The sequence below is a fragment of the Lipotes vexillifer genome, unplaced genomic scaffold (genome assembly GCF_000442215.2).
Source record: "Lipotes vexillifer unplaced genomic scaffold, Lipotes_vexillifer_v1.1 scaffold496, whole genome shotgun sequence".
Classification (NCBI taxonomy): Eukaryota; Metazoa; Chordata; class Mammalia; order Artiodactyla; family Lipotidae; genus Lipotes; species Lipotes vexillifer.
Window position 1 is genome coordinate 7,632,402 of NW_006786690.1, and position 15,328 is coordinate 7,647,729.

The window sequence follows — 15,328 nt, forward strand, 5'->3', positions numbered from 1 at the left end:
CGAACCTGTGTCCCCTGCGTTGGCAGGCGGATCCTTAACCACCATGCCACCAGGGAAGTCCCTATCCTTTTATAGCCGCATCCACCTGCCCTGGCAACCACTGATCTTCTCCATCGCTGTAATTTTGTCCTGTCAAGAATGTTGTATACTAAATGGAATCATAAAGCATGTAACCTTTGGGGATTGGCTTTGTTCACTCGACATAATTTCTTCGCGGTTTGTCCTGGTTGTATATATTAGTCGTTTGTTCCTTCTTACTACTGAGTAGTGTCCACGGCGGGGGTGCACCGTGACCCGTTTAACCATCACCCATTAAAGTTGTTGCCATTTTGAGGCTGCTATGAATAAAGCGGCTGTGAATGTTCACGTGCAGGTTTTTGTGTGAATAAGTTTCCATTTCTTTGGGGTAAATGCCCAAGACTGCAGTTACTGGCTTGTGTAGTAGTTGCATTATTTTGTTTTACAAGAAACTGCCAAACTGTTTTCTAGAGTGGCTGCACCACTTTACATTCCCATTGGCAGGGTGTGAGTGGTCCGCTTTATCTGCATCCTCGCCAGCATTTGGTGGTGCTTCAGCCATGCTGATAGACGTAGAGTGATGGTTTTAGAGTGGTTTTAATTTGTTTTCTCTAATGGATAATGACACTCACTGCACATCTTTTCATGTCTTTCGTCTGTCTGTCTGCTTCAGTGAAATGTATGTCCATATTTTTTGCCCATTTTCTAGTAGTATTGTTTGTTTTTTCAGCGTTGAGTTTTGAGAGTCCTCAGGGCTGCATTTTTCGGTTGTTGTTTAGAGCTGTCTATCTTGAGTATAGTTCCACATTCTCATTTAGTGATCTGTTCTGATAACTCACTCCAAAAATGTGGTTAATTGGCTACAGTAAAGGTTCTTCCATATGTCTCACTCAAATAACTATAGTACTCAACTTTTGTTCAGTTCAGTGGAAGTAGTCATAATTATTACATCTTACGGATAATTCTTCCTACGTAAGAGTTTTCACTTATTTTTTTTCCCCTATCCTTGTAACATCTTTTATTTTGAATGCGGGTAAGTCAAGGGACAGAATTGTCATTTGGCCAGTGGCAACACATTGACCTGAGAACTCAGGTCAGTGGATTCCAAACTTATTCTTAGTTGCTAAATTGAATTCTTTTTTAAAAACAAGGCTTCATCTAGTTAGGTACTTGGCATTCATACTTCTGACCATTCACTTCTCTTTTAGCACGTATTTGTGTAGTGCCTGTCGTGTACCTGTGCTGCGCTAGGTTGAGGCAACGTTGGCAGATGAGACAGTCACAGCTCCCTCTGGGAGCTTACTGTCTGGTGGAAGGTAGAGCCGAGGACATAGTGATTAACAGAGCTGGGGGTAAATGCAGTGTGGAAGGGGTCAAAGGGAAGGGGATTTCTAAGAGGAGAATAGGGCGCCCGCAGAGGTTCAGAGGTGAGAGAGCTTAAAGCATTCCAGGAATTGAAAGCAGTTGCACTGGAGGTGAGACGTGGCAGGAGCCGGCACTGGAGATGTAAGCGTGGGTCCACATCACATGCCCCACGGAGAAGAGTGTGGATTGTCTCCTGAGGGTAGTGCGCCTGGCCGTACCCTAGAGGGTGAATTGGATGGAGGTGACAAGGGAGGTGGGAAGAACAGTTGGCAGGCTTTTATTGTGATCTAGGTGAGAAGCCATGGCGGCTGAACTCCAGTTAGTGAGGTGGACAGTGAATGGATTCGACAGAGATCTGGGAGGTGGAATAAATGGGATTTGGAGATTGATTGCACGTGGGCAGTGAAGAAGCTGGGTGAATCAAGAACTCCGTTCCGTATCTGGACTGAGTGACGGGAGTGGTGATGCCATTGAAAGAGATGGGGAACTAGGAGGTTTGGGAGTGAGTGAGGGGGAGGAGAGTCTGTGATGTTAGATTATTAGCGTGTGGTCTGTCCTCCTAACTAGGGTGTAAGCCTCAGGAGGGTAGGCGCTTCACCCGCATGTGTGCACGCACGTGCACACAGTACACAGCCCGAATGTCAAGTCTAGGGGACCCGTGGAGTATTCAGTAGGCAGTGGAACTACGAGTTCAGCGTTGAGGAGCATGAGACAAGAGATAGCCTGTCATTTCGCTGAGGTATGAAGTGGACGTGTACCTGCTGGGAAAATAGATCTGTGAGCTAGTGAGTGACCTGAATTGAGTGCTGAGCTTTCACATTGCAAGTTGGCTTTGTTGTTTTTGATTTATTGTCAACTGTGTGGTAACTGCCATCAGCTCACCAGTGGTGGGGTGGTGTGGATTTCGCAGTGAACTCCCCTGGAGAGCTTTTGCGGATTTCCCCTGCCTTCAGTGTCGTGACGTTCTCCTACCCCTGTGGATAGTGTGGTGCTGTCGTGTAGCAGCTGCCAGCATTTTTAAGCACAGGAGGTTTTTGTTTACATCTGTTTCTTTCTAAGTTTTTTCTTATCCCCACTCCCACGTGTAGTTGTATGTCTGGAATCCCTAGGTTGAGAAAACTGCTGTGCTCCTGGGTTTGGTGGACGCGGATGAAGAACTTAGCACAGCCCCCATGAACATCAAGGGCCTTCTTTGCTTGGTGTGGTTGCTGAGTTCACCACTGAGGCCTCATCAGGTGCTGCTTCTCCAGGGACTCTTATCTGAGCCCCTCTCACTTTCACCGTGCTGAGCACTTTACGTATGGCATCTGATTTAATCATCATGGCGGCCCTGGCCTGCCCCCATCTTATAGACAGGGTTATGGAGACTGAAGAGCATGGTGACTAGTCAGAGGTTGGTGGCAGAGCCTAACCTCCTCCATTTGTCCGAATCTCTTGAACTGTAAAATCAGAGGATCTGATTGAAACCAAGCAGATGACATGAGATTGTGCACATTTTTTAAAGGTTTAAGCTCCTGAGAAGAACACTTGTTTACATAATTGGAGGCCTTCATCTCTTTGGTCCCTTCTTGACAGGTTCTGATCGGAACCGACTCCATTACAAACCTGCATAAATTGGAGCAGGTGTCCAGCGATGAGGGCATTGGGACCCTGGCGGAGAACCTGCTGGAGGCGCTGCGGGAACACCCTGACGTAAACAAGAAGATAGACGCGGCCCGCAGGGAGACCCGGGCTGAGAAGAAGCGCATGGCCATGGCCATGAGGCAGAAGGCTCTGGGCACGCTGGGCATGACGGTACAGCCACGCCCGGGTCCCCGCATTCTTGCCTACCCTGTGGCACAGTCATTTGTGCTCCGGGGTCTCAGAGCCGGGGTGAAGGTGAAGGCTGTGGGCAGGGGGTCGGTGTACTGGGCACGGCGCTAGATGCTTTACCTTCTTTCATCTTCCCAACAACCCTTAGATATGTGACTATCATTGTTCTGCTATACGGCTGAGGCTCAGAGGTTAAATGACTTAACAAGTTCACAGAAGCATTAAGAATGGTGATAATCATTGTTTATCAAGGATTTACTATATGCCAGGCACTGTGCTTAGGCAGCCTCCTTGTAAGATTGTATTTAAGCCCTCATGTGCTTCTGAGAGGTTGATTTTTATACCCATTTTTCAGATGAACTAATTGAAGCTAAGAGGTGAAGTAAATCGGCAAGGCACATAACTAACAAGTGGCTGACAGGTGTTTGAACCTGGGTCTGTTCGACAAGAAGGGCTCTGTGCTCTTCTCACTGTCCTACCTTGGAGGAGGCAGAGGTCCCATGGGAGCCTTCTCCAGACCAGCGAACATGAGTGTCAGCAGTTTTAAAACTCCCATGGGAACAGTAAATGAATCATGCTGCAACAGCCCTTGTCAGCCGAGAGTTGGTCTTGCTGGCACAAAGAAAGGGGGCTTCTTTGTTGGCAAGTGGCAACTTGCCAGGGTTCTAGCTGGATGGTTTCCTCTGCTTCAGTGGTTCCTGTAGGAAGAGAATAGCAGGAGAATCTGGGTCTTTACCCTCATTAGAAGCCAACTAAAGAGATTTCTTTTCAGTGCAGCAGTCCTTTTCATGTATGTGGAAGGTCAGCCCTGTGCCTGCGTGTCCCCAGGCTGCAGTGGGAGGGTGCGTGGAAATTCCTGTCTGATGTGCCACCTGGGGTTCCCCTTACAGACCAATGAGAAGGGCCAGGTTGTGACCAAGACGGCACTCCTGAAGCAGATGGAGGAGCTGATCGAGGAGCCGGGCCTCACATGCTGCATCTGCAGGGAGGGGTACAAGTTCCAGGTACGGCTGCAGGCTTGCGGTCAGTCCCAAGTCCCAAGCCCCGGTGCCCTCCCTCGCCTGAGGCCTTTTTGTTCTTAGGCCAGAGTCAAGGCTCGTATCTTAGGGCCAGCTGTCCTCTCTAAAGGTGGGGAGGCAGACTGATCTGAACAGTAGTCTTCATCGTCATCAACAGCTACCACTCACTGGGTCCCTTCTGTGTGCCAGGCACTGTGCCCAGAGCCTTTATGTAAACTGGGTAATATTATCTTTAAACCTGTAAAAAGCCCTAATTTATGGTTGAGAAAACAAAGTTCATGTAGCAGAGCCAGAGTTCTAGCCCAGGCTTTTCTGACTTCAGACCTGGGGCTTTTAAAAACACATCATGCTGCTTCCATATTCAGGTAACCTGGAGAGAAGGTCAGGACCTTGGCTTTCTGGGCTCCACCAAACTCGATTTAACACCCAAAGGAGCACAACAGCAAGTGACCAGTTTGCTCCCCTAAAGGCCTAAAAGGCATCCCTCTTCCTCTCCAGGAACTTATTAGTTAGCACCCAAGCCTGTCGAAGGGGCACTACCCTGGGCCACAAGCCCTGTTAAGTCCTGCTGTGACACAGGCTCCTTGGAGCTTTCTGGTCAGTTTTGAAAAACAAGTGACTTAACAAGAAGGCACTTTATTCTTCATTTTCAGATAAAAGAAGCAAAAAGGAAGGGACCGTTCAGGCTCGCATTTCTGCCCTTCTGTCTAGCAGCATCACTTTATTTCAGTTGCTCCCCACAACCCTCATTTCACTGGGGCTCTGCCCAGCCAAGTGCTTAGCCAGGAGACTGAGGGGCTCACCATCACCCCCTTTCCTGAATGCATCCCTTCCTAGGATCGTAGACCCTCGGGGCCCCTCTGCTCTGCTTCACGTCCTTTCACAGCCTGCCTTGGGGTTTCACCTCTCCTCCTTTTCATGTTATCTTTGCAGCCCACCAAGGTCCTGGGCATTTATACCTTCACCAAGCGGGTAGCCTTAGAGGAGATGGAGAGCAAGCCCCGGAAACAGCAGGGCTACAGCACCGTGTCCCACTTCAACATCGTGCACTACGACTGCCACCTGGCTGCCGTCAGGTGGGCCTGGCTCTTGCGGGGTGGCTCCTTCACTAGGCCTCCCCTTGCATGTGCTTCAGTACTAGCCCTGTGTGACTTCAGGGGAGTGGGCAGCTCGCCAGGAGCCCTGGACTGGGAGTGGGTGGGGCTCTGCCACCCCTGAGGCTTTAATTCTCTTCCTTAGGCTCTGCGAAGTATGGTGTCCTACCTTCAGCCACACAGGCCCAAGGGCCATTCCTGCCATATGATCTGGAAAAGATACTTGGCTTTTGGCCCAAGGCTGGTGAGAGCAGCCTTGCTTGCTAGAGGCGGTGAAGCCGGCATTTACCATCGTGGTTACAAACGGCTGCTCTTCTCTGTAGAGTCAGGCACACGGGCCAGCACTTCCTTAGTGTCAGCAAACCCTCCTCCGCCCCCATGCGCCCAGGCGCCTGGTTGCCACGTTAATTCCGATTAATTTAATTGTCCCTGCTCTCCTCCCAATCCAGGCTGGCTCGAGGCCGAGAAGAGTGGGAAAGTGCCGCCCTTCAGAACGCCAACACTAAGTGCAACGGCCTCCTTCCCGTCTGGGGGCCCCATGTCCCTGAGTCAGCTTTTGCCACCTGTCTGGCAAGGTGAGTGTGGAGCATCTTGCATGATAGAAAAGAGAGGATTCCCAGGAGATGGGGGAAGATCAGCTGTCAGCCCGGCCCCGGGGAGGCCATCTCCTGTCACCTTCATCAGGAATCCATGTCTGTCTTTGCTTCCTGACAGGGGAGCCCGTCCGGAAGAGAGGGGACTCTGCTGGGAGAAGCCAGCACCCTCAGCGCCTGGGGCCCCAGGTGGAATCTCTGGTTATCTGCTACCTCTCCTCCTTTGCTGATCTTAGGACACAACACACGGGACCCCTGACTTGGTCCTCGAGGCCAAAATTTCCCAGAGTTCACTTCTATTTCTCTGAGGTTTAAATAATGAAAATAGCTTGATGGCGTGGGGAATATCGGGCTCCTTTCAAAGCCTCCCTTGTCCTAAAATCCAGAGTAGAGTAGCGAAACCTTCTGTGAGGTCCTCATCTCTTGCAGATGCCTTGTGCAGTGGTGCCCCACTCCAAGTCCTATTGTAAAGCTCGGGGATGAAAAGATACTTACCATAAGCCAGGCACTTGGCAGTAATAATGATGACAGTCATGTTGGGCAGCATGTTGAGCTGCTTAGCGAGTGTTGTTGTTATACACGTTCTCCAGATGAAGAGACCGAGGCACAGACTTAATCAGGGGCAGAGTCCAGGTGGTTGGTGATGTACATTGACATAGGAAAACCTTTTATTTGGAGGTTGAGGAGATGATTCTTATGGATGGATCACCTTGTCAGTCAGAATGAATAAGTTCTACATTTCTTCTCCCAAAATGCACGTCCAGATGTGGTCACAATATGTCCTATGACATTAGTCCATCAAGAAATGCCCCCCTGCTCCCCCCCGCCCCGCCCCCAAACCGGCACGTTCTCCTCAAAGCTTGGAGAGCATCGCGTCCAGTCACAGCAGAAACAAAAGTGTGCTCTGCTCTTGTCTTCCCCCGAGCCCAGCCCTTGTCCTTGACTCCCGCTTTCATTCTCTATCCGTCTGTGTAACCTTCACAGCCATCAGGCCGAAGGGGGGCTCTGCCTTCCCAGCTGGGTCTTCACCAGGGAGCTTGCTTCCACTCCACCACCTGTTCTCTTCTCCCAGGCACAATACTTACCTCCAGGAGTGCACGGGCCAGCGGGAGCCCACGTACCAGCTCAACATCCACGACATCAAGCTGCTGTTCCTGCGCTTCGCCATGGAGCAGTCCTTCAGCGCGGACACTGGAGGGGGCGGCCGGGAGAGCAACATCCACCTGATCCCCTACATCATCCACACCGTGCTTTACGTCCTGAACACGTCAGTACCGCGCGTCTCGGGGCAGCACTGCTGACCCACCCCGTGTTCCTCTGCCCAACAAGCTCTCCCGGCTTTTCCGTAGCCATTCTAGTTAGTTCTAGAATGAATGTCTGGCCCCAGGCAGCCTTTACCAAAGTAGGAATGTTCATCTGCGCCTCTTTGGAATCACACAGAATAAGAGTACGGTGGCTTCCTTTTCCAAAACTGTCTCATCTACCAGCACGGGCAGCCAAGGGCTGCCTCCCTGGACTGACCTTCAGCCCAGAGGGGAGCAGGAAGCGGGAGAGGCCAGGTCATCGAAGCTTCTACTTCGGTGTAGCTGCTACTTGCAAGACTGTTCCCTTGGATGGGGGAGGCCATGGGTCAGGGCCGCACACAGTCACTGTCAAAGGCACACAGGCTGTTCCAGGTGAGCGTTTCACAGCTGGAGGATGTGGCAGGACCAAGGACCTGGACTTGCTACCCCTGTTTCTTCTTCAGTGAGTGAGGCTTCTGGCAGCTGTGAGCGGGGACGTGTTGTTAAAGATTATTTGGGAAAGTCAACTGAGAAGGAAGGTAGCCCAGAAAAAAAACAGGCCTGTGCTTCCGGCCTGAGCAGTGCTGATTGCTGGTGTCCGTGGGGCCTTTGACAGAGCCGTTGCCTCTTTTTGGCAGCGGTGGGGTGGAGGGGGCCGCCCCAGTCTCCGGGGAGCAAAGCAGACCCAGAGAGGCTGCATGATTTGTCCAGCAGAACAGAGCTGGTGGCTTCAGATGTCACTGTGTCTCTGAAATGCCAGACACTCGTAACTCATGCTTAGTTTCCTTAGTTGGGGAGAGAGCGGGCTGTGTCCTGATGGTCTCGGTCAGTTAGAGGCTGAGCCGGAAGCTGCACGAAGAGGCACTGTTTCCCAGCCACAGCCTGCTTCCCTCGCCGGTTCACGCTGGTGTGAGCTTGGTCACGGTGGGCGGGGGGGAAGGGGGGCGCTGGTTGAGCAGGGATCGCTGCCTTTGGTGGGATGTTTGTATATGAAGGCGAGTATGTCACACACAGCACGAGCCAGCGCAGAGTGGAGCGGGTCGTGCGATGGCACAAAACTTCTGATTTCCAATTCTGGACACTCCAATCTAGTGTAGCCGCCTGTTTCATCTATGTTCATCCATGGAGCAGAAGGGTGCCTGGTGTCCCCCTACCATCCCCCCTGCTTTCCCACAGTCCAGTGCCTGGCAGTGCCATGTGCAGACCTGGTAACTTTGATTCAGCTGCTACTAGTGTTGTGTTTTTATTTCCAGGGAACTAGGATGGGGCATCAAGCACTCTTGGCCTGAGAGCGCCATCCAGGTCGTAAGGGGAGAGTGTAGCCAGAAATATGTGATAAGGAAGTGGTCTCTCAGTGCCCGTCTAGTGGCCTGTCGAAGCTTCATTGCAGGTGGAGAGTCCACGCTGGGAAAGCACTGGAGCCAGATTGCCTGGGTCAGAGCCCAGTTCCTTCACTCCCCACTGTGTGGCTTTGAGCAGAATATTTACTTTCTCTCTGTGCTGTAGTTTCCCCTTCTGTAACGTTGGGAGAGTACCCGTCTCATCGGGTTATTGTGAGGATTAAATGAGATAATCCATGGAAAGCTCTTAGAATGGGCTTGGCGTTAAAGTTGATGATTACCGTTGTTGCTGCAGTTCAGGCAAAAGCGAGAACAAGAAGCAGTGCTCGCCGGGAGGAATCTGTTCTAATGGAGGAGAGAGGACACAGACACGTAAAAGAACACACCACGATAGCCTAGGAAGGGCACCGGCTGCAAATGCCGTGTGAACAGTTAGCTGTACTGAGATTCGTGGAGTCGGGGAGTGTCGGCTGTGGGCTCAGGGACTCTGGGTTTGCTGACTGGTTTGGTGACTTTGGTTGTGTCACTTCACTCCCCGGGCCTTCAGATACCCTGGTAAAGAGGTGCCGGCTGTCACCTTCCAGAGTTGTCAGGACACGTGGATGGTGGAGTGTTTGTGAATGTGCCGGACACACGCGCAATTGGAATTGTGCGGAGGTGGGCTGGGGGGTGGGGGACGAGGAAGATGCCCCCGAGAAGGACTGGGACGGGGCTGGGGGTGCCCCGCTTGGAGAGGAGGCGGGAGGGGCGGTGGAGGACGGGTGGGGGGTTCCGTGAGCCGAGCGCTCAGGAAACTTAAAAAGAAGACGGGAGGTTGAGCAAGCCTCCTCCCCTCTTGCTGCTCGTGCCCTGCTTCTGCCCTGGTTTCATGGTGCTTCTTTTGTTCCAGAACCCGAGCAACTTCCCGAGAGGAGAAGAACCTCCAGGGCTTCCTGGAGCAGCCCAAGGAGAAGTGGGTGGAGAGTGCCTTTGAAGTGGACGGGCCCCACTATTTCACTGTCCTAGCCCTCCACGTCCTGCCCCCCGAGAAGTGGCAAGCCATACGCGTGGAAATCCTGCGGCGGCTGCTGGTGACCTCTCAGGCCAGGGCAGTGGCTCCAGGGGGAGCCACCAGGTCAGTGCTCGCTTCGGGAAGTGCCTGCTTCAGGGAGCCGTCTCCTGGGCCGCCTGTCGCCCGGACTCTGTAACCGCTGTGGGTAAAAGCTGCCCGCGGCGTGCAGGTGCCGGCGTGCAGGTGCCGAGTGGAGGCGCCTCGCTTGACTCGGTAATGGACCCTGAGCCTTCCCGGCCGGTCACACCAAGAGTCGAGGCCTGACGCTGCCGAGTGCCTGCCCCTCTGGGTCAGGTGTTCAGGCACTAGAAGTGTGGGGCCAGGCTTACCCCTGGGAAGTGCCCTCAGAGAGGAAGCCAGCCAGGCACAGGGTGAGACTTCTCAGGAGAAGGGTTAGGGTCGGCAGGCAGTTGAGACAGGTAGCCAGGTGTTCCGAATCTTGCTGGTCTGCGCATAAACTAGCAAAGCTTCCTGGGGGCTGTGCTTGGGGATGTTCTTTACTGGTATTAAAAGCTCCTCATCTCCCTCCTTGATCACATTCCTATCCCGTCTGCCCCCGCGTTCCATGAGCCTTTTTTCTTTTTCTGCTGTTGGTGTGGACACCTCCCTAAGAAGGAAGGCATTTCAGGAAGGAAGTGGTCTTTGTTTTCATGACCCCGTGCTGTGATTTGGGTCAGCTGGGAGGTGTCTTGAGGCAAACAACTGCAGACAACAACAGCGAGAAGCCCTTTGCGACGATTGCACAGATTGTGCCACCCCGAGGGGACCCCTTGGCGCTACTCTTGGCCTGTCGTGGCCCCGAGCAGTCTGCCTTCCCTGGGCTACAGAGTAGGCTATGAGTTGTCAGCTTGCTTCTGCCCTTGAGGGAAACCTGCTTCACTTTGGGAAGGTCTGTCCTGTGTCTGCTTTCGCTAGGATCCGAGGGGACATTTCCAACAAGGGTGCAGGGGAGGAGCTTTTAGGCCCCTGATAATGACAGACCAAGTGGAAGCAGCCTTGGCCTGAATTTGCACACCTGGTGTCTCCACCTCCATCAGCTCTGATTTATCAGGTCGCTAGTGGTAGGCGCCTCGTGGCCCGGGGAGACCAGGTTGGAGCTCTGCTGTTGGGTCCAGCCAGTGCCAGCCTCTGTGTAGAGCAGGAGGGGGACGGTCTTGTTAGATTCCTACCTAGCTCCTGCCCCTATTCCGAACATAGCACTTTCCAGTGTTAACCAAGAGTCTGGAGCATTAATAGTTAACTAGCTGCTAGGAATCAAAAGTTAGATCTGGAAGATACTAAGTTGTTGATAAGCCAGGCTCGGCCTGTATCCATAGCATGCAAAGTAGCTATTTACTGGGCACAGGCTCTCGGTGGCAGGTGTGAAATCTGAACCCACAGGAGCTCTGTCGCTTTCAGCTAGGAGACTGGAATTCATTACTGTCCCAGGCAGTTAAGGAAAAGCTGATTTGGTCACAGCTTAATTAGGAAATCCAGTGTGAGCTGCACTCATGAGTTGCCATTTCCTGTGTAGCAGTTTAGTCACCTTTACTAATTAACCTGAAATAATTAAGTTGGGCAGGGCCACCCCAGATTCGTGCCACCAATGCGAAAGAGCTGCAAGAAGGAGCAGCCCTGGCGGGGTGTCGGGGTGTGAGCAGGGTGCCCTGGAAGCAGGGTGGCAGAGTGCTGGCCATCAGCACGGTGTTGGACACCCTCCGAGGAGGGACATTTAGAGGGTGACCTCCTGGTGGTTGGGGCAGTGCCACTGGCAGCAGGCTTTGTCCTCAGCCCATTATGGGGTGGGGAGTAGCAGCAGGTACACAAAAATCTAGGAGTCTGCCCAAGAGAAGTTGCTCTCTTCTGCGGGTTTTTCTTCTGCCAGGAACTTGCAAGTATTTAAGCCTGGGACTTTACTAGGCTTCCGTCAGAGCCTTTTCTGTTTCCTTGTCTGCCAGCGCACAGAGTTGCAGAGAAAGAATTCTCATTGTCGTCCACAGGCCCACCTCGCAGTAGTTTTCCCTTTCGGCTGCAGCATCCTCATGCAAGGCGGTCGGGGAGGAGGTGGGCGCTTTGGAGATGTTGGGGGGAGGGAGCGTACAGGTAGCATACCTTAGCGAACAGAATTGTCTCATTTTATTATTTTACTTTACTTTGGTTAATAACTTAAACGTTGACTGAGTGTAGGTGTGGTTGGCCTGTCTCATGCTAGGTAGTCCCTTCACTTGAGGCCCGTACAGTGTAGTTTTAGCTTCTAAATGAATAACATCTATGCTTGTCTGATGTTTATGATTCTAGCGTATATAAACACATGGTGCGTGCATGCACACACATTTTAATACTAAGTTCTGGTCCCTTTGGTATGGGCTCTGTTCCAGGGTGTAGAATCTCCATGACAAGGGTTTATCTAGCCTTTACTTGTTACAGATATGAAGGCAGTTTGCAGACAAAACCTCTCCTAGATCTTGGGCTGTAGAAGCCAAGGCAGCACCGGCACTTCACTCACCATGCGGAGCGGCTGCTGGTCGTTCTGTACGTCATGGTGGCTCTACTTGCTGTAATCATTCCTCAGACCAGGAGCGTCTGCCGAGAAGGCGGTGGATGCTGTTGCCAGTGACGGCCCTCCGTGTTCCAAGGGCCTGGCTGCTCTTTAATCCCAGACTGCACCACTGGATTAAGTAGCAGCGATGCTGGTTAGAAACGAAGGGGTGCGGTGAGCTCCGGGATTAGCCCGGGATTTCGGAGGTGTTGGGCCGGCTGTGGCTCGCATCCGAGACATCACTGTTGTCCGACGCCGGGTGTCCACCGGCTTGCTGGTTTTAACCTGGCACGCGGTCGGCAGATTACTGTGTGAGACTGCTTTAGGTCTGCTGGCTGCTGGTAAAACCTCTCCAAGTGGGAATGTGAAGACTGAAGTAGAATCTTGTTTCCTCCCGCATTTACTCGGTCCCGTCAAGTCCGAGAGCGCGTGTGGGGGCTAAACACAGGGAAACACGGGACTCTTTGGCGACTCTTTAAGGCAGTAGCCTTTTGGCTGCCGTGTTGCAACTTACGTCTCCCTCTTTCCCATTTTCCCTGGCTTAGCAGAGTGGCTACTAAAGATGACTCTGTCACACAGCGTCTTGTGGTGAATAAACCTCTGGGTCCCAGGGCTTCAGAAGCTCTGACCCGTGGCTGCGTTCCTCCGAGAAGATGGCAAGTGGCTGGAGCTGAGTGATGCTCAGTGCCCGTGACTCTTCCCCTGCTCCCAGAATGCTTGGCTCTGTCCTTGGGAGTATCCTCTCGGGGTCTTCACGGACATGGGATTTGGTTTTATTTTCCAGGCTGACAGACAAGGTGGTGAAGGACTACTCTGCTTATCGCTCTTCCCTTCTCTTTTGGGCCCTCGTTGATCTCATTTATAACATGTTTAAGGTAAGGAGGCCGCTGGGCGCGTGGCCGGGTTTGGCAGGGGCATAGACATCTGTGCTTGTGGCTCTGACCCTGCCTTGGCAGCTGGCTCCTCCACCAGCCTCCCCCCGAGAAACAGGCCGACCCGCCGTGGGGAGGGGTTCACCCTCTAGCTCCGACCCCTGCATGTGTAGACTGCATTTGTAGCCGTGACCGCTCCTGTGACCCGGTCTCAGGCTGCTGCAGACCCTCGTCTACAGGCTGCTCTCCCCCCACTCCACCCCGAGTCACCCTCTGTTTGCTCTCGTCCCCTCTGTTTGGATCAACTCCGTTGCCCTGTGTGAGTGTAACTTATTCCAGCCCCATTTATAATAGGGACGCTCCTCTCAGCCTTGAGAGAATCAGAGGGTTTGGGGTGGTTCCTTTCATCATCTAAATGAAACAGCTGAATTAAAGCATGTTGACGAGTCCCTCTTCTTAGGGAAATGCCGATGGTGGAGGGGATGGGGAGGAAAGAACGCATCGCCTCTCGAAGCTTGTAGGTTCATGTGACGTGCGCTTAGGAGAGGGGCTGTGAGAGGAATGAAGTGAAATTTTGTTGTTCCTGGAAGCAGAACACATCCTCCAGGGAAAACTTGGATGTGTATGGGAGGGCTCTCTTCTTCCCTGCCTGACCTGAGCGACCCGCCCGGCCTGTGTGTCCTGTTGCTTCTCGTAGAAGGTGCCGACCAGCAACACGGAGGGTGGCTGGTCCTGCTCTCTCGCGGAGTACATCCGCCACAACGACATGCCCATCCACGAAGCTGCCGACAAGGCCCTGAAGGCCTTCCAGGAGGAGTTCATGCCAGTGGAGACCTTCTCAGAGTTCCTCGACGCCGCTGGTCAGTGTCAAGGTTTTTCATCTTTCACAGATCTTAGTGGGGCTGGCCATCGCTTTCATCTTCACACACAGGAAAAAACAGGCGAGAACCAGCCTGTGGGCCACCACTGAAGGGTCTGGGAGAGATGTGTACATACCAGGTCCCTGGTAACGAGATGCGGCCGTGACGTGTGGCTCACTTCACCCCAGGTGCTGTGTTCCTCATGCACACGCTTTCCCAGTCTGTAGGGCAGCCCTGTGTGAGGCGGAGCTGTGGTTATCCCCATTTTACAGATGGGGTAACTGAGGCTTTGAAGATTAAACAAGTTCCCAGTGGGGCATAGCTGGAAAATCACTGGAGCCCCTTTTGGTTTCCTGGCTTCTTATGACAGTTCAGAGAACTGACATGGAGCTTACCTGACTTCCTCCTGCCTTTCGGGGACTGAGACATCTTATGTCACAGCTGCCCCCGGGGAGGTGTGGAAGATTTCAACTCTGATTCTTAAGATAAATAGTAAATATCAAAAGAGAGCAAAGAACATCTCTGTTAGTAGGGATAGGGCAGTGCTTTGAAGTGCTGTCACATGAGACATCCTCAGACAGTTCCTCATCCCCCAGCTGGTAAAAATGAAGTCATTGTTCTCTCCTGTGTACAGGTTTGTTATACAACAAATTTGTCATCCTAATTGCAAACACATGAAAATTTGTTTGGATTTCATAACCAAGCATCAGGTGACAGCAGGGGGAGGTGACTTGGGCCAGTGCTGGGAAATCAACCCAGAAATAAAAGTCCCGTGCCCTCTGAGGGTGTGGGCACTGCAGCCCAGCTCCCTATCACCACCGTCCTTTCCAAGGTAGGGCTCCCAGAGCCAAAGCAGGGGGAGCTGCACCTGCCTAACTCTTCTGTGAGCTTGTTTCCTTTTCCCTGACGGCAATTTTGTCAAGTGTGAAGAGCAAGAAAAAAATCTTCCCAGATCCCACTATTCAAGAGAAGGTCGCCACTAGCATTTTCTAGTCTGTCCTCTGGGCACTGAAGCCTCAAACGTTCGGAGTGATGCTCAGTGTGAATTCCTCTTTCTTCCCGGATGGAGCTTCCCCAAAGCTCCAGGCCTTTCTTCCAGTTTGGCCGTTTGTTGTGGTGGCCTCAGTGGAAGCCATAGTGGACGGGCCTTTGCTGGTCTGGTGCCTCCCCCGTTACCTGTCGGTCAGAGGTTGCCACCACTCACCCCAGTTCCTTTGTTAACTTCACTAGATGCTCCCATGGGTGTCTTTTCAGCCTGGACATTTTACCTTGGCTACACTCCTTGCTTTCTTCAAGAGGTGACCCCAACTGAGAGCAGGTAGCCTGTGTGTCTGTGTCCTCAGGGCCCAGTGCCTTACCTGTCACTCAGGGGTCTGGTGAATGTCTACAAAGACTGCCAATATGAATGTCAAAGTCCGAGGAAGAGGAGCAAGAGGCGGGCAGGGGAAGGAAGGTATTCACCTCTGTTCAGGGCTTTGCATCAGCCCTGGAGCAGGGAAGAGC

General features: G+C 52.5%; 1 protein-coding gene across 1 annotated transcript in view; it reads left to right on the top strand.

Moving 5' to 3' along the window:
* Positions 1–15,328, top strand: part of UBR4 (ubiquitin protein ligase E3 component n-recognin 4) — a 128,791-nt gene that overhangs the window by 111,692 nt on the left and 1,771 nt on the right. Inside the window, exons 99-106 of the mRNA XM_007459317.1 lie at positions 2,959–3,177; positions 4,086–4,199; positions 5,148–5,290; positions 5,758–5,883; positions 6,974–7,168; positions 9,414–9,638; positions 12,878–12,968; positions 13,663–13,825. Coding sequence (XP_007459379.1) covers positions 2,959–3,177; positions 4,086–4,199; positions 5,148–5,290; positions 5,758–5,883; positions 6,974–7,168; positions 9,414–9,638; positions 12,878–12,968; positions 13,663–13,825 — 1,276 coding nt within the window. The remainder of the gene's footprint in view (positions 1–2,958; positions 3,178–4,085; positions 4,200–5,147; positions 5,291–5,757; positions 5,884–6,973; positions 7,169–9,413; positions 9,639–12,877; positions 12,969–13,662; positions 13,826–15,328) is intronic.